This window comes from Spinacia oleracea, chromosome 3, assembly GCF_020520425.1.
Source record: "Spinacia oleracea cultivar Varoflay chromosome 3, BTI_SOV_V1, whole genome shotgun sequence".
NCBI classification, from domain to species: Eukaryota; Viridiplantae; Streptophyta; class Magnoliopsida; order Caryophyllales; family Amaranthaceae; genus Spinacia; species Spinacia oleracea.
In genome coordinates, this window is record NC_079489.1 from 24,004,882 (window position 1) to 24,024,350 (window position 19,469).

A 19,469-nucleotide genomic window follows, 5' to 3' on the forward strand; every position below is an offset into this window, starting at 1 on the left:
ATAACCTAACAGTGCACACTAGGGACATTCTGTACTCATCTTACTTGGCCATTCTCAAGGGTTACGCGTGACCCTTAGCGTTCTTTTTCCCTCACTTAATTAATATTGATCTTATGTGATGAGTTTAATAATGGAGTTATTAAATTGGAACTTGTTGTTTAATTATTTATTTTATGTACTCAAAACGTTTTCAGACTAAAATTATTTATTTTACGGGATGGAGTTGGAATTACTCAGTTTATCTGATTTTTGGGAGTTCGTCTCTCTTGTCTCTTCTTATTTATTTTTGCAGGTTGGTAAAAGTACTTGGCTACGAGTGAGGAGACGCTTAGAATAACCACCTAGTCAAGAGACAATTTCTATTTCGGTCTAAGTTAGATTTTGTTATTTATTTTATGGGGATTAATTGGTTGTAATATTTTATTGGCCACCTTTAGACCACTTAGTTAATTTTGAACTTAATGGTTTTAATTGTGTTTGTTGCTTTGCATTTATTTTCTAAGGAGAATAAATGTAGCAGTGACACTCCCAAAGTTTGGACGATTGTTTTATGAAGTAAAAACAGGGTTTTTGATTATGTAAAAGGTCCAAATTCCGGGGGTGTTACAGTCTAGCTTGGGGCAGTTTGATACATTCAAATTTTATAGAGTTTTACCCCCGTCCCTTATGCACTTTTCATCACATTTCGGAGCCAATTTTAGTGCTAATATGCGTTGTGTAGTATATTTAGCTGCATGATCGCTTTTTGGTGATAATTGGTCTTTTGAGACCCGTTTTCTATTATTCTTGGATGACTACACGGATCCCGAGCATGTACGGGATGATCTAGCCAACTTCAAGGGGCCACAAACGGCAAATTAGAACCAAAGGAGTTAGGCTTGGGCCTCAAGGTTCAAGGCTCATGGCAAAAGCAACTAAGTCATGTGCTTAAAACCGGTGGCACCGGTCGATTCTGAGAAAAAAGGGAATTATCAATTGCGTTGGTATCCGACCAGTTTGTGGAAACCTGCCACACCGGTTTTGAAGACGAATAAATCTGGAGCAGGCCTGTGTGCCGAAAATCGACCGGTTTTCGGTGCATCCCCCTTCTTTAATCGCTTTTCTCTGTATGTTTTTGGGGGAAGCTATAAATATAAAACTTACTCCCTCCGTCCCAGATTAGTTGTTACACTTACCTTTGCACAAGGTTTTAGGTGATAAATAGTTGTTTGGTTATCAATTGTTATTTTATTGTAAAAGTAGATATGATAGGAGTTAGAGGGGTAATTTTTTAATTGAATGAGAGAGAGGGCGTGGGTTCCAAAAAAAATAGTGGGAAGAAAGAGACAATATAAGAATTGTGGTGTCATTTCTAATTTAGAAGTGTAACAACTAATCTGGGACGAACAAAAAAGGAAAGTGTAACAACTAATCTGGGACGGAGGGAGTAGTTTTTATTAAAGGATATCTCTTAACTTCGTATTTAGTTTTCTAGTATTAAAAAGTTCCGTAGTTTTTGGTACCTATTATTACTTTAAAGTTTTGTCAATACTTTCGTAATTGAATTCAAGCTTCAACATTTGTTCTTCAATTTGGTATTAATCTAATCCTTATTTCATTTCTTAAATTCAATTATGCGTTCAATTATCATATTTGCTTTGTTCAATTTTAATATGCATGATTAGTTTAAATCTAGGGTTTTGGAAATCCATGAATTAATATGAAGAAATGATTAGTTATTGTTTATTGTTGGTTTTGTTGATTAGTTTCCTATTTATTGATTTCATTACTATGCAATTAGATTTGCGCACGTTTAATTATTATAGTCAAGCAATATTGAGTTAATAACCGAGAGATGCAACTTGATGTTTAGGCTAGTTTCAATAGGTAGAATTGGGTTTAATAAATTGTGAGAGCCTGTTAATTCCAATTCTATGATTAGTATCGATTCGAGAGAGCATGCTAATCTGATTAATTGCTTCGTTGATCGTTAATGATTGTTTCTCATCCCAGATTATTGTTCATTGGTGAACCTATACCCCTGGCCTTTTATTATTGATTTTCTCATATTCGTAGTTTAGCTATCAAATCAACCAATTTCCTGTTACTAAAGTCTAGACCTTTATTTTAGTATTGGAAAGAACATTGTTTCCCTGTGGATTCGATCATGACTTCCCTTGCTATTTAGCTAGTGATTTTAAGTTTATCTTTGATTAGGTGATATGACTTTAGCCTATCATTGGCACACGTGGACACAAGCATGGGCGAGCAGAGAGGAGACGCGCGGGCACGGTGGCGAGCGCTGCTGCTTGGTGTTGCGCGGGCGCTCGGCCGGGCAAAGAGAGAGAGAGAAAATTAGGGCTTTAATGAATTTGTGTGGGGATTTGTGAGGGAGTACGACCTATATAGGTCTCGTATCTCTAATGGGCTAAGGTTTGGGTTTTCTCTTTTAGGTTTCATTAAACATGAGATGAGCTTTGAATAAATTGTTTGTACTTGAACTTGGAATTGGACTAGGCTAAATTATATTTAAAATTCGTTTTCATTTCTTAAAACTCAATTAATATTTCCTAACTTAAACTAAAATCTATAAAAATGCTTTATAAATATAATAAATATATTTATAATATAATTAAAATACGGGGTATTAATTACAATACCATAGTTGAGGACTTGAAAACCCCGAGAGACACTCTTGAAACCCTAGCAAGGACGAGTCACCCAAGGCGTGGCGCTGTGGATGGACACAAGGGGTACTTATGATAGGTTATGATACATATGACAAAACATAAATCATGCGGAAAAACCATAAAGCCAGGAAAGCATATTATTTACACATAATCATTTAGCATAGTTTGGGTGCATACACTTTGTTGCGTGCCCTACCTAGCTGCGCCCGAACCGAACAAGAACAAGTCTTTAGGACTCCAAGTGTCGTCCCTCCGTAGATAGTCCACAGTACGTCCGGATCCGCCTCAAGATTGACCAACTAGAATCGCCCTTAAGGTACTAGGATTTTCGGCTAGGTTAGTGCAAGTGTATGGCTGAATTTTTCTTTCAAAAACTTACCTTTAGAGTACTTCAATCATATCTCTAAATAATGACCCTAGGCACTTATTTATAGAGGTATGGAAAGGGAACCGGAATCCTACTAGGATACGAATTAATTAAACTAGAATCCTATTAGAACTCTAATTAATTAATTTATCCTTTTAGGATTAGGAATTTAATCATATATCAAATCCTAATAGTTTTAGGATTCTTGTATGAACACAAACACACACACGCACGGCAGCCCACGAGGGCGCCTATGCGCGCGCGGCCTGTGAGCTCGCAGCCCATGCCACGAGGCCCACACGCTGCTGTGGCCTTGGCGCGTGCTGGGCCTGCCTTGCGGTGGGCCTGGGCGCTGCCTTGGCTTGGGGCGTTTGTGGCGCGCTGGCTTGCTGGGCGATGGCCCGGCTTCGTGCTGGGCCTTCGTCCGGCAGGCCTTGTGAGGGGGTCGAAAAAGCACGAGGCTAATGCGTGACCTCGTCCCTCGTGGGTGTGACGTTTCTTTTTGTCAAATCAAGTGTAATTGGATTTCCTGTGAGTTTACACCCAATTGACTAGTAATATAGGAGTCGCCATTCAGTTTTTAACGACATTGAGAAAAACTGACACAACCCGGTTATCGTGACATAAAGGGAGTGCAATTATATTTGACCACGACGGCCGTAGGTTCCCTTGTGATCCCTGGTGGTGGGGATCGCTCAACGTACACCCGCAGGGTAGAGATTGAGGGTTCGGGGGACTGTAACTACCGAGAGGAGTACTCGCTCTTTGATAACTCCAGAGGCAGGATATCCTTACTAGCTCAGCATAAATAATTGAAGGGACATGCGCTAACTATTAAACTAATCTGAGTTGATTTTAACAATATGCAACATATAGTACTAGATCGAGCGCGATTATCTGATTTAGATTGTTTTAAGGGACCTAGCATGATAATCCAATTTCCCAAAAATATCATATTTATTAGGCGTGATCGAACAATCAGATTTAGTTAGTTTAACAGTTCATAAAAGGGCGAGGAAAGCAATTAAACCATGGAAAAGGGACACATTACGACGCACCCTTGAGAGGTGCGTCACGGTTCTCAGAAAACTAACCACTTTGACTTTGCTATTTCTCCTTTTATTTAACGAATCTCAAATTATGGGACGGGATACGTTCTGTTCGATTTATGGATCGATTGCGACAGAACGCGTGATCAGTTTTGCAGCGTGAGGCTTAGGCTTAGGGGTTTAGAGTCAATACTCATAATAATAATTGTGTGTTGTTGTTGTGTTGTTTTCACGTCGAACATGGGCTATATTTATAGAAAAGAGTTCGTGGAAAGATAGAATTGCAGAACTCTAATCCACGAGGAATTAGGAAAAAACACGTACCAGGTATTTTCAGCGCCTAGGCCTGGGCGCCGAAGATTTCGGCGCCCAGAGCCAGGCGTTGAAAATAGGATCTGGGCTGGTTTTCTTAGTCAGATTCGGATTCCTAGAATCCGGAGTATTTGAGATTTAATTGAGTCTTTTAGTGCGTATTAACCTTGTGACGGGATGCGTCTGGGCCCGTTACGAACTCTAGGCTCGTTAGGATTTTAATTAATACGTGACTCTTATTTTCGAATCATATTAGGAATAGGATTATCTCGCAATTTCTATCTCATTTAGGATTTATGTTGGAGTGCAACACCTAATTCTGACAGGTTTCTATCTTTTATGACTTGCCACTTTTAACAATTACCGATAACGGTATTTACTATTTTTAGCAGGTTTCCATAAATAGCAGGTTTCCATAAATAGCAGGTTTCTATAAATAGCAGGTTTTGGGTGAAATGAAAAGGGGAATTGAGATTCGTTATTTTATAGGAGATGCGTTGTCAAGTGGAGATTTACGTTCTCATCATCGAACCTTCCCTTTCGGAAATGGGGACAAAAGTAGGTGTCTACAGTTAGCCCCCACTTTGACTGAGTCTTGGAGTAAGACGATGGTCAAAGTATTAGACGGAGTGCGTCGCACAAGCCATGGTGACCTGTTTTGGCGAGGGTCTCACGAGCCCCCGAGTGATAACATTTGACTTAAGGGTCATCACTTGAAGTGTCGACATACCCCTCACGTGTCATTGGGATTTGTCAACGGATAGTATAGAAACTTCCTCACTTTGTCATTGGAAGTATCTAAAGAGGCGTAGGAACTCCCTCACTTTGTCATTGGGAGTAGCTACAGATGTTTTCGAAATCAAAGCTATAAAGTGTAATTGGGCCTGGCCAAGCCCAATCACGAGGTAAAAAATGTTTTTAAAGATTCTCATTTTCAGGGTTAGCTAAACGAGAAAACCCCCTTGTTTTTATGGGACGTAAAACGAAGGAAAATCCAGCACATCGTTCTTTTTTGGAAAAAACAGAGAACCAATCTTTGGAAAAAGGGAAAGCTACTCACATCATTCTTTTTTGGAAAAACGAAAAACCAGAAAAAGTTTTCGCTGCAGCGACTAAGGACCTGCGCGGTTAGTGACGCAGACCCCGCCCGCAAAAGATGGCGAGCCTGTCCGCTAAGGGTGGACACCCCGTCCGATAGAAGTGGACGAATCTATTTTTGAAATTTTGAAAATAAGGACCTACGCGGTTTGTGACGTAGACCCCGCCGGCTAAAGATGACGAACCTGTCCGCTAAGGGTGGACACCCCGTCCGATAGAAGTGGACGAATCTATTTTGAAATTTGTTTTGTGTTCATTTTTTTTGAAAATAAGGACCTACGTGGTTTGCGCCGTAGACCCCGCCGGCTGAAGATGGCGAGCCTGTTTCATTTTGTTTTTTGAAGATTCTATTTTTCAAAAACTGAGGATCTGCGAGGCTAGTGACGCAGACCCCGCCCGCTGAAGGTGGGCGAGCCCTGTCCGCTAAGGGTGGACGCCCCGCTCGCTGGAGGTGAGCGAACCTGAATTCGTTTTTTCGATTTGGGACTCGCGTGCCGCGGTCTTGCCTGATTGAGGTGGACAAGTCCCTATTTCATTTTTTTCTTGTGATTTCTCAAATGGCTGTAAATTTTCTAAACTGATTATAACAATTTATACGTTTTTTTTTGGAACTTTTTCTATTATTATCAATTAATTTGAAATTTTATGGAAAAACTAATTAATTATTTTTAAAGAGTTAAAAAGTAATTTAAAAAAGAAAAATACTAACACCAAGAGATTGATACGTGTCATTCATGGTGTCTCTTTTAGTATATAGTTATAGATAGATAGATTAATCTCAGCTCTTCATTTATAAAATAGAGATTTATAATTCGCCGCTTGTAAAATTATGTACATGATAACGTAAAGAATTAAAAAAAAACAAAAAATTGTTAGGATTTTTTTAAAAATTTACGTTAAATACTTGTTGACAGGCTGGCATCGTATGGAAAACTGCAAACTGAAAGTGTTAAAGACACACCGACAACTAGGGATGGCAATGGGTAGGGTCTGGGTAGGGTCTAGTAATACCCGGATCCGGACCCTAACTTTTTGACATATACCCATACCCTACCCTTACCCTATGGGTAGGGTCTAGGGTCTTATGCGGGTCCGCGTAAAACTATAACTTTTATTTCCTTTTTTGTATGCAATTATATGTAATATGCAAAAATAATACAAGAACAACGATTAATAAGGCATTTTAAAACAAATAAATAGCTAGTCTTCAAAAATTATCCTTGTCTTTCCTTAAACACAATACATTTTAAAGTACAAAGCTCATAAATTACAAAATCCCACATTCTTAACTACACAACATTAATGTTAATAAATAGGTATCCATTCAGTACTTTAGTAGTAGTTATCGTCAATATCATCATCTACTTCATCATCAAGATCCAACAAAAAAAGTGAAGTACATAAAATAACATAATTTAAGCAGGTCTAAATATAGGGTATGGGTAGGGTATGGGTCTTAAGGGTCCGCGGGTAGGGTATGGGTAGGGTACGGGTCTGAAAAATTAAGACCCTTACCCTACCCTAAAAAAAATATCATATGCCCATACCCTACCCTTACCCTATAGGATCTAAAAAATAAAGATCCATACCCTAATTTTAAGGTAGGGTCTGACAGGGTCCGGGTAGGGTCCTGGACCCGCTGCCATCCCTACCGACAACTTGTCACACTTTGATTCTTTTTATACGTAGTATTTTATTTTTATTTTTTATGGAAGTCTTTTGTTTTCCTACTTCTACAGTTCTACTTGAAGACGGTTCCCTAATTCGACTCGAAAACAGTTTTTGGTTTATAAATTGTGATGGATTGAATTTTGTGAAATAAAAACTCATCTCTTTCATAGTAGAACAAAGAACAAAGAAGAAAGGTCCACAGATGTCGCCCTGTTTGAAAGGTGATCTCTTCTGGAATCAACAAGAGGCAGAGGACGTTATCTTCAATCCCAGGTATATTTCATGTTTTTTTTGGGTTGAAAATTAAACTAATTTGTTTTTGATAGCATGAATTAGCATAACTGTATAGAGAGTTGTAGTTTCAAATAAATTCGTTTTATTTATTTATTGAATTGTAAAGACAAAAACACACGGATCGCAGGTGAATTGAATAGTTTATGAATCACGAGAAATTGAACTGTAAATAATGAAACAAATAAAATCGTAATTGAATTTTGAAAAAATATAAATGTTTGTTTGAATTTGGTTAAATTCACCACATATAATCCCTTGAATCAGCCATATCCCTTGAATTGTTTGTTTGAATTTGAAAATTGCCGTTTCTCCGTATATAAGGTTGCGAAATAAATAAAACGAGTCGCCATTCTTGTGTTCCTCGATTAATCCGTCACTTTTGATTTTGCATATACGGGGTACAATATTGGTGATTTTATTTCAGTATCCTAAACCTGAATTGTAATTTTTTCAGGAAAAAAGGCAGAATGGATGATGTGAATTGGGCTGAACTGCAGGTTGATTTGTTGGTCAAAATCGTAGGAAACCACTTGCATTCCGCCGTGGACATGGTGGCGTTTTCAGGTGTGTGCCCTTCATGGCGCAATGCTTCCAATTTGGCCAATGTCAAACAAAAGTGGGCTTGTCAAATGCCGTGGCTTATGCTAACTGATGGCAATCTGGAGCTCACTGCCGACTACGAGGATGAGCCAATTGATGATGATGATGATGATGAGACAATTGAGTCAATTCAGGATGATGATGAGACAATTGATGGTAAGACAAATGAGGATGATGATGAGACAAATGAGGATGATGATGAGACAATTGAGGATGAGACAATTGATGATGACACAATTGAGGATGAGGATGAGGATGAGGATGATGAGACAATTGAGGATGATAACTCGAAAGAAGCGAGTTCAAGTGTAGACAATAATGTGAGACGAAGACGAACGTTGGTGGATTTAAGGCACAAGGATGGGAGGAGTTACAATGTGGAGTGTTGTCAAGGGTATGGAAAGAGCTGTTGGGGATCAGCTCATGGTTGGATAGTAACTCATGGTCTTGATGATAACATGTATCTCTTCAACCCTCTCACAAAGGAACAACTCAATCTCCCTCCTCGCCATACTTATGAATACGGACCCTACAAAAGGACTTGTCCTCCTGATTTCCTTCGTGCCTATTTCATAACTAAAGCAGTCCTACTTAAGGTACCAATTAGTGGTGGTTTACTCGTGGTCGCATTGCATTCCGACGGTTGCGGTGTTGTTATTGCCAAGCCTGGGGACACACATTGGACGGAAATTAGTATTCCTATACAGGGATTGAAAATGAGCCGTAGGATTACCGATGTCTTATATCTTGCTAATCAAGGGCGAATACTGTTGTTGAATCAATATGGAGATCTTGCATACTTTGACCTTGAAGATGTTCAAAAACAAGTACGATGGTATGATTGTGAACTTAGTTACATAAACCAACTCAGACACCCATATGGATATGATTTTGTTGACCATACTACTTACATCGTTAATTCTGGTAAGGATCTTCTCATGGTCTTAAGAATATTAGATGTGGTTAAGAACTATGCGGATATGGTCAGAGACGATGATGGTCATGATATTGATCAGTACAAGACAGTAAATTTTAAAGTCTACAAGTTTCACTTTCAAGACAAGACTTGGGAGGAATTGGAAGATTTGCTAGATGTTGCTCTTTTCGTGGGTAACAATGCATCCATGTCCGTTCGTGCAACTGATGCGGGTTGTGACCACAACTGCATATACTTTACCGATGATCAAAGATATTATTATGCCGAAACAAAAGCCGGACTCGGAGGACATGACATAGGTGTTTTCCGAATGAGTGATAAGATCATCCGCTCGTTAGATGTAGGAAATAACACTCATTTGCGCTCTCCATATTGTTGTCCCTTATGGTTTAGTCCCGCACTTTAAATTTTTGTATTTTTTGTTTATTGACATTTGATCAGTTTTATTCAAACTTTCGAATTATCAATTATGTTAAACTATGATTTTCCTTAGTAAACTACCAATTATGTAAAACAAAATAAATGGTAATACTTCCTTTGTAGAGTAGTGACTGTTGGCATTGAGGTAAAGATCAAAGAGTGGAGGAGGGGAGGACAATAGCATGAGAAAGTTCAGTTGAGATTGTCTTTTTTCTTTTTGATGAAACTAGTTGTTGGACTGCAATATGTGCGCAATCCCCAAAGGTAGCAAAGTTCAGTTATTGTAGCTATCATTTATTTGAAGATTATTAGCTAAATCACGTTATTGTCTTATTGATATTGTTGTTTCTTAGTGGAATACCATGTAAGTTTATCATCTCTTGAATACACATGTCTATTTTTGTGACTACCAACACTATGATATTTTTTTTTTTATATCAAAGTAATTCATATTGCACTATCTCTTACAACTTTGGATCAGATTGTCACATTGTTTGGCTAAAATTCTCACAAAAAGCTGCTTCATTTTTCACTTTTACCATCCATATTCATTTCAATCCCATCATCTAAGAAAAGCTCTCCAAATAGTGTGTGCTCCATGCAACTCCGGTTAAAACGCTTTCTCCTTGCATATCCATAGCCATAATATCAACACTTGACACAAATCACAAGGAAAACAATTCCGCTTATATGGACCCGGTCCACCATAAAATTAGCGTCGACTAGGGTAATTATGTAATTTTATTGCTGATTAGGATGATTTCGGTTGATTTCAAGTGATCCAAAACATCAGAAAACGCGCGACCCAAATTTGAACGAAACCCTAAACACTCTCTCTCCTCCAGCAGTTTCTCTCTACTCCAGCAGTTTCTCTCTCTTCAAGCTTCAACAATGGAGGACGATTTAATCGATTTGAATATCGATTTAAATCGCGCAATAGAAGAAGAATTGTATAATTACGAAGGTAATATTCTAATCCTAGCATGTACGAAGAATTATAGTAACTTTTATACTGATTACGTAATTTTTTTTATATAGAAAATGAGAACTTTTGTAGTTCCAGTTATGAACATTGCACATAGAATTCTTGCCATTCAACCCAGCTTTTCATTCATTCATTTTCATTCCGTGTGATGCTGTAAATGAGCATTACAATGCCTTAAATAGGCGGCGCATCAACCTAAAACTTAGTGCCCTAAAGACACCTCAGCATTCCCTTAACATGTGACTAGGAAACTGCCAAAATAGTAGATACACCTATTACATGAAATAGCTAGAAAACAACAAACAACTATTCTATATGGACTGATTGTTGATGCTGGGCTGGGCTTCATTTATGGCTTCATATAGCCACTATTCTCAACACTCCCCCTCAAGCGAGAGTGAGGAGGAAGAACACACTCCCAGCTTGGAAAGAAGGTGACTCTGCTGCTTTGTAGATAGAAGTTTGGTGAAGACATCTGCTAGTTGATTGGTGGTGTGAACATAGGTGGGATTAATTGTTCCTTCAACAACCTTGTCTCTGATGAAATGACAATCAATGTCAACATGCTTTGTTTTTTCATGATGCACAGGGTTGGCAGCTATGGCTAGTGCAGCTTGATTGTCACACAATATGGGAGTATGCTTGAGATTCTTCAAACCAAGATCTTTGAGAAGATGTTTGAGCCACATGACTTCACAGATAGTTAGGGCCATTGACCTATATTCTTCCTCTGCAGATGACCTGGCAACCACAGACTGTCTCTTTGATTTCCAGGAGATTGGAGAGTTGCCAAGTAGGATGCAAAATCCAAAAGTAGACCTTCTAGTTGATGGACAACCTGCCCAGTCACTGTCACAGTAAGCAGTCAGTTTGGCTGCTAATGTGTTAGCAAGTAAAATGCCTTGATCAGTTGATCCAGCAAGGTATCTTAGCTCCCTCTTGGCAGCTTGAAGGTGCACTGTGGTAGGTTTGTGCATGAATTTGCTGAGAATGTGGACAGTGAAGGAGATGTCAGGTCTTGTAATAGTGAGGTAAATCAGTTTTCCCACCAGCTTTTGAAATTGTTCAGGGTTCTCAAGAACATCTCCTGAGTCAGCAGTAAGTTTTAGGTGACTATCCATGGGGAGTTTCAAAGGTTTGCATCCTGTGAGGCCATATTCAGCTAGCAAGTCAAGAGTGTATTTCTTCTGGGAGAGAAATATGCCTTCTTTGGGTCTGTCAACTTCCAAACCTAGAAAATATCTCAATTAACCTAGGTCTTTCATGTGAAACTGAGAGGAGAGGAATGTTTTAGCTGCAGATATGGAAACCATGTTGTTTCCAGTGATGACCAAATCATCAACATACACAAGGATGGATGTGAAGTTCACACCTTCTTGCTTAGTGAACAGAGAATAGTCAGCTTTAGATTGAGTGAAATGGTTGTTCTTGAGTGCAGTGCTGAGCTTTGCAAACCACTATCTAGGGGCTTGTTTGAGACCATATAGAGACTTTCTCAGCTTACACACCTTACCAGATGTGGGTTTTGGATACTCTTCTCCTTCTTTGTGAACATGAATTCTGGAACCTATTCCAGTGTATCCTTGAGGCATAGTCATGTATACATTCTCCTGCAAATCACCATGTAGAAATGCATTTTTAACATCCATTTGATGTAAATACCAATTTTCTAGGGATGCCACAGCTAGAATAGACCTAACAGTTGCAAGTTTTGCTACTGGTGCAAATGTTTGATCATAGTCTATGCCATATTTCTGTCTATTTCCTAACACAACCAGTCTGGACTTGTGTCTGTCAAGTTTACCATCTCTGTCAAATTTGGTTTTGTATAGCCATTTGTTTCCTATGGCTTTCTTCCCTTTAGGAAGATCAGTGATTTCCCAGGTATTGTTTTCTTCAAGAGCATCAAGCTCTTCATTCATGGCTTTGACCCATTTTGGATCTTGAATGGCTCTTTTGAAGTGTATAGGTTCACCAGCTTTGGCTTTGTTGGTATATTTTGTGAGATGAGACATGAAACATGAGAATTGAGGTGTAGGCTTGGTATAGGCTATGTGTTTGGCTTGGGCTGGTTCATTTTTGGTAGCAAGATTGAGAGAGTAGTCTCCCATCCATGATGGTTTTTTAAGAGTTCTTGTGGATCTCCTGATCACAGGAGGAGACACATGTGGAGGAACAACAGGGCTGTTGGGTGGACTTGGTGCAGTGGGTGTATGGACATCTTCCTGAGAAAGAGAGATGTTAGTTATGGCTTCAGCATCAGTCCATGGATTGACATGGATGGTGTTAGTGATGGTTGTAGGTTTGTGTTTAGTGTTGTGAAAGAGTTGATAAGGGAAAATGTGTTCATAAAATCTCACATCCCTGGATACAAAAGTAGTATTAGTGGTAAGGTTCAGAAGTTTGTAGCCTTTTTGAGAGAAAGGATACCCTAGGAAAACACATGGCACACCTCTGAAATTGAACTTATCACTAATTATGCTAGGGTTAGAAGCAAGAGCTAAACAGCCAAATACTTTCAAATGATTATAAGCAGGAATAGTTTGATACAGTACCTCATGAGGTGACTTGTTGTTCAATAGAGGAATGGGAATCTTGTTTGTAATGTGAACTGCAGTTTGAACACAATCCCCCCAGAACTGAAGGGGCAAACCAGCTTGAAATCTAAGAGCTCTCCCCATTTCAAGAATGTTCCTGTGTTTTCTTTCCACCCTTCCATTTTGTTGTGGTCTTCCCACACAGGATGTCTGATGTGTAATTCCCAATTCAGAGAAGAAATGTCTGCATTGTTTATCATCAAACTCCAGTGCATTGTCTGATCTGACCTTCTTTACAGTCACATTGAATTGATTTTTTACCATTTTTACAAATCCTCTCAAGGCTTCATAAGCATCTGATTTCAACTTGAGTAGGTGAATCCAAGTTGTTCTTGAATAATCATCCACAACAGTGAGAAAGTATCTGTATCCACCTCTTGTGCACACCTTGTAAGGACCCCAAGTATCAATGTGAATCTACTCAAATGGTTCACTGGCTCTTGATTTGCTGGCACTGAATGGGAGTTTGGTGAATTTTGCCAGTGGACATGTCACACACACATCAGTGCTGTCAGTTTTGAACCCTTTCAACCCATGGATCTGGTTGATCTTTGTGAGTGGGGCATGTCCTAGTCTGTGATGCCATAGAGTGGTGTCATTCATGGGTTTGGTATCCCTTATTGTGGTGGGAACAATAAGATCTCCAGAGGCTGTCATGGCTGTTTTTCTGCTTGCTGTTGTTTTTGCTTGATACACACATTTAGTGATGAGCTCTACAGCTTGAACAAGGGGTTCATTCACTAAGTAATACAGACCATTCACAACTCTCCCAACAGCAATCACCTTGGGACTCAGATGTTCTTGAATGATGCAGTACTCAGAGTGGAAGATCACTTTGCACTTCCCATCTTGGGCAAGTTTCTTGACAGATAGAAGGTTATGCTTGAAAGATGGCACACACAACACATTCTTAAGTTCAAGTTGATTTTGCAATCTAACATTTCCTATGTGTGTGATGTCTGAAGTTTGCCCAGTGGGCAAGTTTATCTGTGGACTATCTTCACATTTAGCAGGATTGATTAACACATTCAGACTACCAGTCATGTGATGGGAAGCTCCAGTGTCAATAATCCACTCTTGGCTTGTTGCATCAGCATAATAGCAGCTAACCATACCAGCATATCATGTGTCCATTTCATCTTCAGTGTCAAAACCAGGTGTGGCTTTGGATGGTGTGGGAAGCATTCTAAGAAGTTGTTCAAGCTGTTGAGTTGTGAAGGTTGAGCTAGCATAGCTGAAACCAGCTTCACTTTGATTTTGAACATTTGCAGCCATTCTATGTTTGTTTCCAGATCTCCCTTTATTCCATTTCTGTCCTGTCTTGAAGTTGTTGTTGTGAGGGTGTTTAGAGGAGTCTCTCCCTTGAGTTTTGTTGTTGTGTTCTCCCTTTTTTCCTTTAGCATCTTTCTTTCCCGGAGGATGTCAACTTGGATAGCCAACCACAAACCAGCAGGTGTCGCTTGTGTGTCCAGGTTTGGCACACTGAGTGCATACTGTTTCACTTCCTTTTCTATACATAGCAATGGCTTCAGACTCTTCTTTAGTAGGTCTGTGTATATCTCTCTGAGATTCTTCCTGCTGCAAGCAACTGCATGCACTATCCACTATGGGAAGGGGTGTCATCATGAGTAACTGGCTTCTCTGTGGACTATACCCATCATCTAGTCCATTCAGAAATTGAAAGAGCTTCTGTTCTTCTTGTTGTTGATGCAATGCACCTATAAATTCATTGATCTCAGGGGTCATGGTGGTGATGGGAGGATACATGTTCAAAGCTTCAAGCTCTTCCCACAATGCTCTCATCTCTGTATAGTATTCTGAAATAAGCTTTCCTTGTTGCTTAGTTTCATAAATATCCTTGCAGATTTTGTACTTCATGGATCCATTTGATATAGTGTACCTTTGTTCAAGTTGTCTCCATATAGTTGCACTGTCAGTCACAAACATAATGGATTTCTTGATGGGTTCAGACACTGAGAACATAATCCATGAGATAACCATACTGTTACAGGTATCCCAATGATCTTGCTTCACAGTATCACTAGCATCTCTTTTCACTACACCAGTTACAAACCTACAACTTGCAGTCAAACTATTATCATGTAGATTAATGAGTTTGTGACTTGTAAGAAAGCTATGACGAAACCTAGATTCCCTAAAATGGTTAGAGGCCATATATAGACTCAAATGTTTTAAATGGTTAGAGGACATAAAACATACTCAATGTTTTGATGACAAAATTGAAATTTTGTTGATTTGCAAGAATAGTTTCACACCTATTGGTTGCAAGTTTGTTTTAAGGATAAAAACCATCAAACATGAAATTGTGTTCACACACAAAGCTAGATTAGTTGCTAAAGGTTACAAGCAAATTCACAGCGTGGATTGTGTTGAAACCTCATGCATAATCGTAATGCTCAAGTCTATAAATCAAGCAATGATTGCATATTGGTACATATAGCAATTGGATGACAAAACGTATTCCTCAATCAAATGTTGGAATAAAATATGTACATGGTATGTCATAAGATTTGTGGATTCAAATAAATGCTTGAAAAGGAAAGCTAGCTTATAAAATCTAAGTACAGATTTAAGCAAGCAATTGGGAATTGGAACTGTATTTTAAGTGAAGCTAATAAGCATTTTAGTTTCATAAAATATACATGATTCTTATAGATATATAAGAAGTTTAGTCGGAGTACATAAAAACTTAATTGGTCCTATGTGTATCACACACATATCTCTCTATTGTAAAATAACATTCAAATGCTAATGACTTAGATTTGAGATTATTCATCAATGATGGACCATGGCGAAACTTAGTACATACTGGGTATTAAGATCTATTTACAAAGATCTTATGATATTGTTTTGGATTAAGTAACGGCATTTACTAAATCAAACACGAAAGTCTCCATTGGAGATATTCGACCCATGTGAATAAATCTAAGTAAAGGATGTTTGAACTATGTATAAGCATTTACTAAGTTAAACATCAAAGAGTCTAAATGAGATTCTTAACCTATATTATATGTCAAAGAATTTAGCTGAATTTAGTATCTACTGAAACTAGATAAGCTAAAGTTACATGAATAGAATTCAATTGGGAATTATTCTGCAAAACAATTTATCATGTATGATATAATATAAGGATCGCCAAAAACGTTAGGCATGACGAACATATACCAATCTCTATTGATCTAAGTGAAGATCAACTAGATTGAGATCAAGAATACTTATGGTACTTGAAAAGGTACATAGGAATAGTTCTTGATTCAAGGAAATAAAGATATGCTAAATATTGATGCTACACGCATAAACACTGGCAAAGGATCAAGCAAGACCCTTTGGAGTTAACCATTGATAAGGACGAGCTATAGAGCATCGTGTTTTGAAATGGCAACATGGATTGGAGACCATGAGTTGTTGCGTGGGAAATTAAAATATTAATTTCTATGTTCTAAGATACAGCTGGAAAGTCTTCCACATGTCTGTGAACTGCTTGGATAAGTAAATCCAAACAAAGCATCACTAGCAACCTAAACAGTTGAAGTAAAAGTACTTATTGCCTAAGAAGCAACAAAACAGAGTTGTTTATTGAACTTGGGTGGATCACATGTCTGCTAACTTGATGGCTCTTCATTGCAAAATGCGTAGAACCACTATCGAAGTAAGAAAGACTAGATCACAGACAGTCTAGGAAAAGTTGAAGTATTACTATTTTCTTAGAAGGAGTTAAGTTAAGCATGGTTCGAACTCAAAGATTCTGTGGATATGGATTGTTTTAAGGAACTTTTATGAAAGATTTAAGGATGGTATAAATGTTAGAGTGCCAAACAAGCATAAGGTTGTATTTCATGAGTGGTTGATCCCAAGTTCAGATGAGGTTATTCGAAGTTTAACGTGTTAACGTTATGAATAAAAGTGATCCTTGGTCTACCTTTCCGATGCATATTTTGGTGTTTATAAGTACAAAGGCCTATTATCTAAAAGCTGATTGATATGCCCCTATTAATGAAGCTAAGAAGTTATACATAAGTGTTATGAACCCAACATGAGTTATGATAAAAGACCTATTTGAGTTGACACATGAATAAGATCTTGAGGATTTTTCCAAAAGAAGTTACCAAGAATTAGCTTGTCAATAAAGATTGAATGATAGAGTACCGAAAGAGCATGAGTTGTAATTTTGTAAGTGGTGAACCATCATTAAATCAAGGTTATTCAAGGTTTAAAGCGTTCAAGTATGATATATTCTTGAGTTACTATTCCGCGCCCTTTATAATGATTGTTTTTGCGATTGCAAGTACCTAAGTGTATTTTCATATATGTTAAGGAAGCTAAGCTAGAATTTTAAAAGTTGTGCAAGAATATTATGCGCAACCAAACATGATTTATGGTGAAAGGATGAAATTAAGGTTACACATGAAGTTCTGAGAATTTTAAAAAGAAGTTATCAAGAATTGGTCTTTCAATAAGGTTGACCTTCTGCATCATTTATAAGGAATGTTTTTGTGTAATTATCTGAAAGGATGCTTGATTATCTCCATAAAAGAAAAGTTGAACCAGAGAATGTAAGTTTTGCAAAAATGTTGTGAGAAAAAGTATGATTTATGGTGAGGAAATGAAATTGAGTTTGCATATAAAGCAAGTTATCGAGAATTAGTCCTTCTATTAGGTTGATGATATCAATGGATGTTATCGAAAAGAATTATGAATGAGTGAGGGATGCAATGGAATTGAGAATAGAAAATCGACAAAATGACATGTCAATAGAACCGAGTAGTCTGAACTGAGTTTTCTAGGAGCTAGATTGTTTCTGTTAAAGGCACACTTGATGGCTTAGCGTTATCCGCAAAATACGAGATTTACCGACTTAAAAATATTAAGGATAAATAACGAAGTCGCATGTCTAGCAATGTAATTCCTGTAACATGATTGGACTCGAACCCCTGCAACGAACGTAGTCAACGAAGTTGTTCAACGTAGAAGAAAAGAGCGGATATCAAAATCAATACAAATCGAATAAAGAAAGTCAACGACAAGATTCCTGCAGCAAAGAAGCTCAAGAGCAAAACGAAAACGCCATATCTTCAAATAGTCGCCTAAGAATGATATAACGTACGAATCACGATGTTTTATGTAAACGTGTTATGAATCAACCATGCTCGTGTGTTAGATCAAATGATTATGTTATGAATGTCATGCTTATGTTGAATGTGAAATTTTCAATTAAGGGTTATGTACTTATGATATGCTTTATGAATTTTGTTTATGCTAACATGATTTTATTTGTGATACTTAATCGTCATACATGGATGCCGTGTTCGATGGAAGTTCTCTTGAGTTCAGAGTACGAGATTATTAGTATAATAAATAACTTTTACAACTATTTGAGTATTTCAATTGATAGATAAATATTTATTTTCATTATATATACATATATTTTCAGAATTATAATTTTGCATTAAAAACTACTACTTTTGGTGGAAAATATTTTCAAAAAGGGTCTCGCAAAGTAAAATAGGAGCCTAGTCTATGCTAAAAAGTTTGCCCCTTTTACGTTCTTTGCTCCTCGATCCTATTATATGAAATCAAGTGGAGATACGAAAGACGATGGCGAAATGTAATTGACCTTAATGACGATTAAGGATCAATATATAATTTTGCCCCTTTTGCATTCTTTACTCTTCGATTCTAGGTCTCGAGTTGAAGCGGAGTCCTAAAAGATGATAGCGGAACGAAGGCTAGACATTGTCGGGATTGAAATAAAATTGTGAGATCTTGGTTTTAAACATCATGCCTTTATTCAAGCGTTTTCAATTTTCAACAATCATTTTATAAATCTAATTTTCAAGTTTCGAGGACGAAACTTTTTCTAAGGGGGTAAGAATGTAATACCCCGAATTTTTAAAACTCGATTAATTATGCTTAATTATTTTTATTTAACTTAAAATCATTTTAAGTCCTAAATTCGAACTTTATTTTAATTAACGAAGTTTTATTTGGCTTGAATTTTTAATATTGTTACACGATTTATTTTTCAGTTTATAATTTAATTTCAAATTTACGAGCTTGAGCTATTCTTTAAATATTAATTATTTCGTAATTTATTTCGAATTTTGAATAATTTCGAAACGTTCTTATTTTATTCGGAAACTAAATTTATTTTTCGTTAACGATATTTTTTTTATAAAGAATTATTTTAAAACTTGATTTTAATTAAACATTTCTATTTTTATAAATTTCTGAAAATTACAACAATTTCTGAATTTTTTTGCCTAATATTGTGAAATTACGAAAATGCCCTCAAATAACCAAAATTCCATTTCTTTTCTTCCCTTGCTCACCACGTATAAACCAGGAAGGAATTTCCTTCCTTCCTTCCCTCAAATCTGTCCAGGTTCACTCCTTGGACCTCAAGTAATGCACCTTGTTCTTCACTCTTCTTGACTTTTTATAATCAGACA

The 19,469-nt window shown here is 37.5% G+C and overlaps 1 protein-coding gene across 1 annotated transcript; it reads left to right on the plus strand.

Annotated features, from left to right (window-relative positions):
- Positions 1–7,181: 7,181 nt before the first annotated feature.
- Positions 7,182–9,544, plus strand: LOC130470251 (uncharacterized). Its single transcript, XM_056839961.1, has 2 exons — positions 7,182–7,439; positions 7,915–9,544. Exons 1-2 carry the CDS (start codon positions 7,369–7,371, stop codon positions 9,401–9,403), a joined length of 1,560 nt encoding a protein of 519 aa, XP_056695939.1. The 5' UTR covers positions 7,182–7,368; the 3' UTR covers positions 9,404–9,544.
- Positions 9,545–19,469: the final 9,925 nt, after the last annotated feature.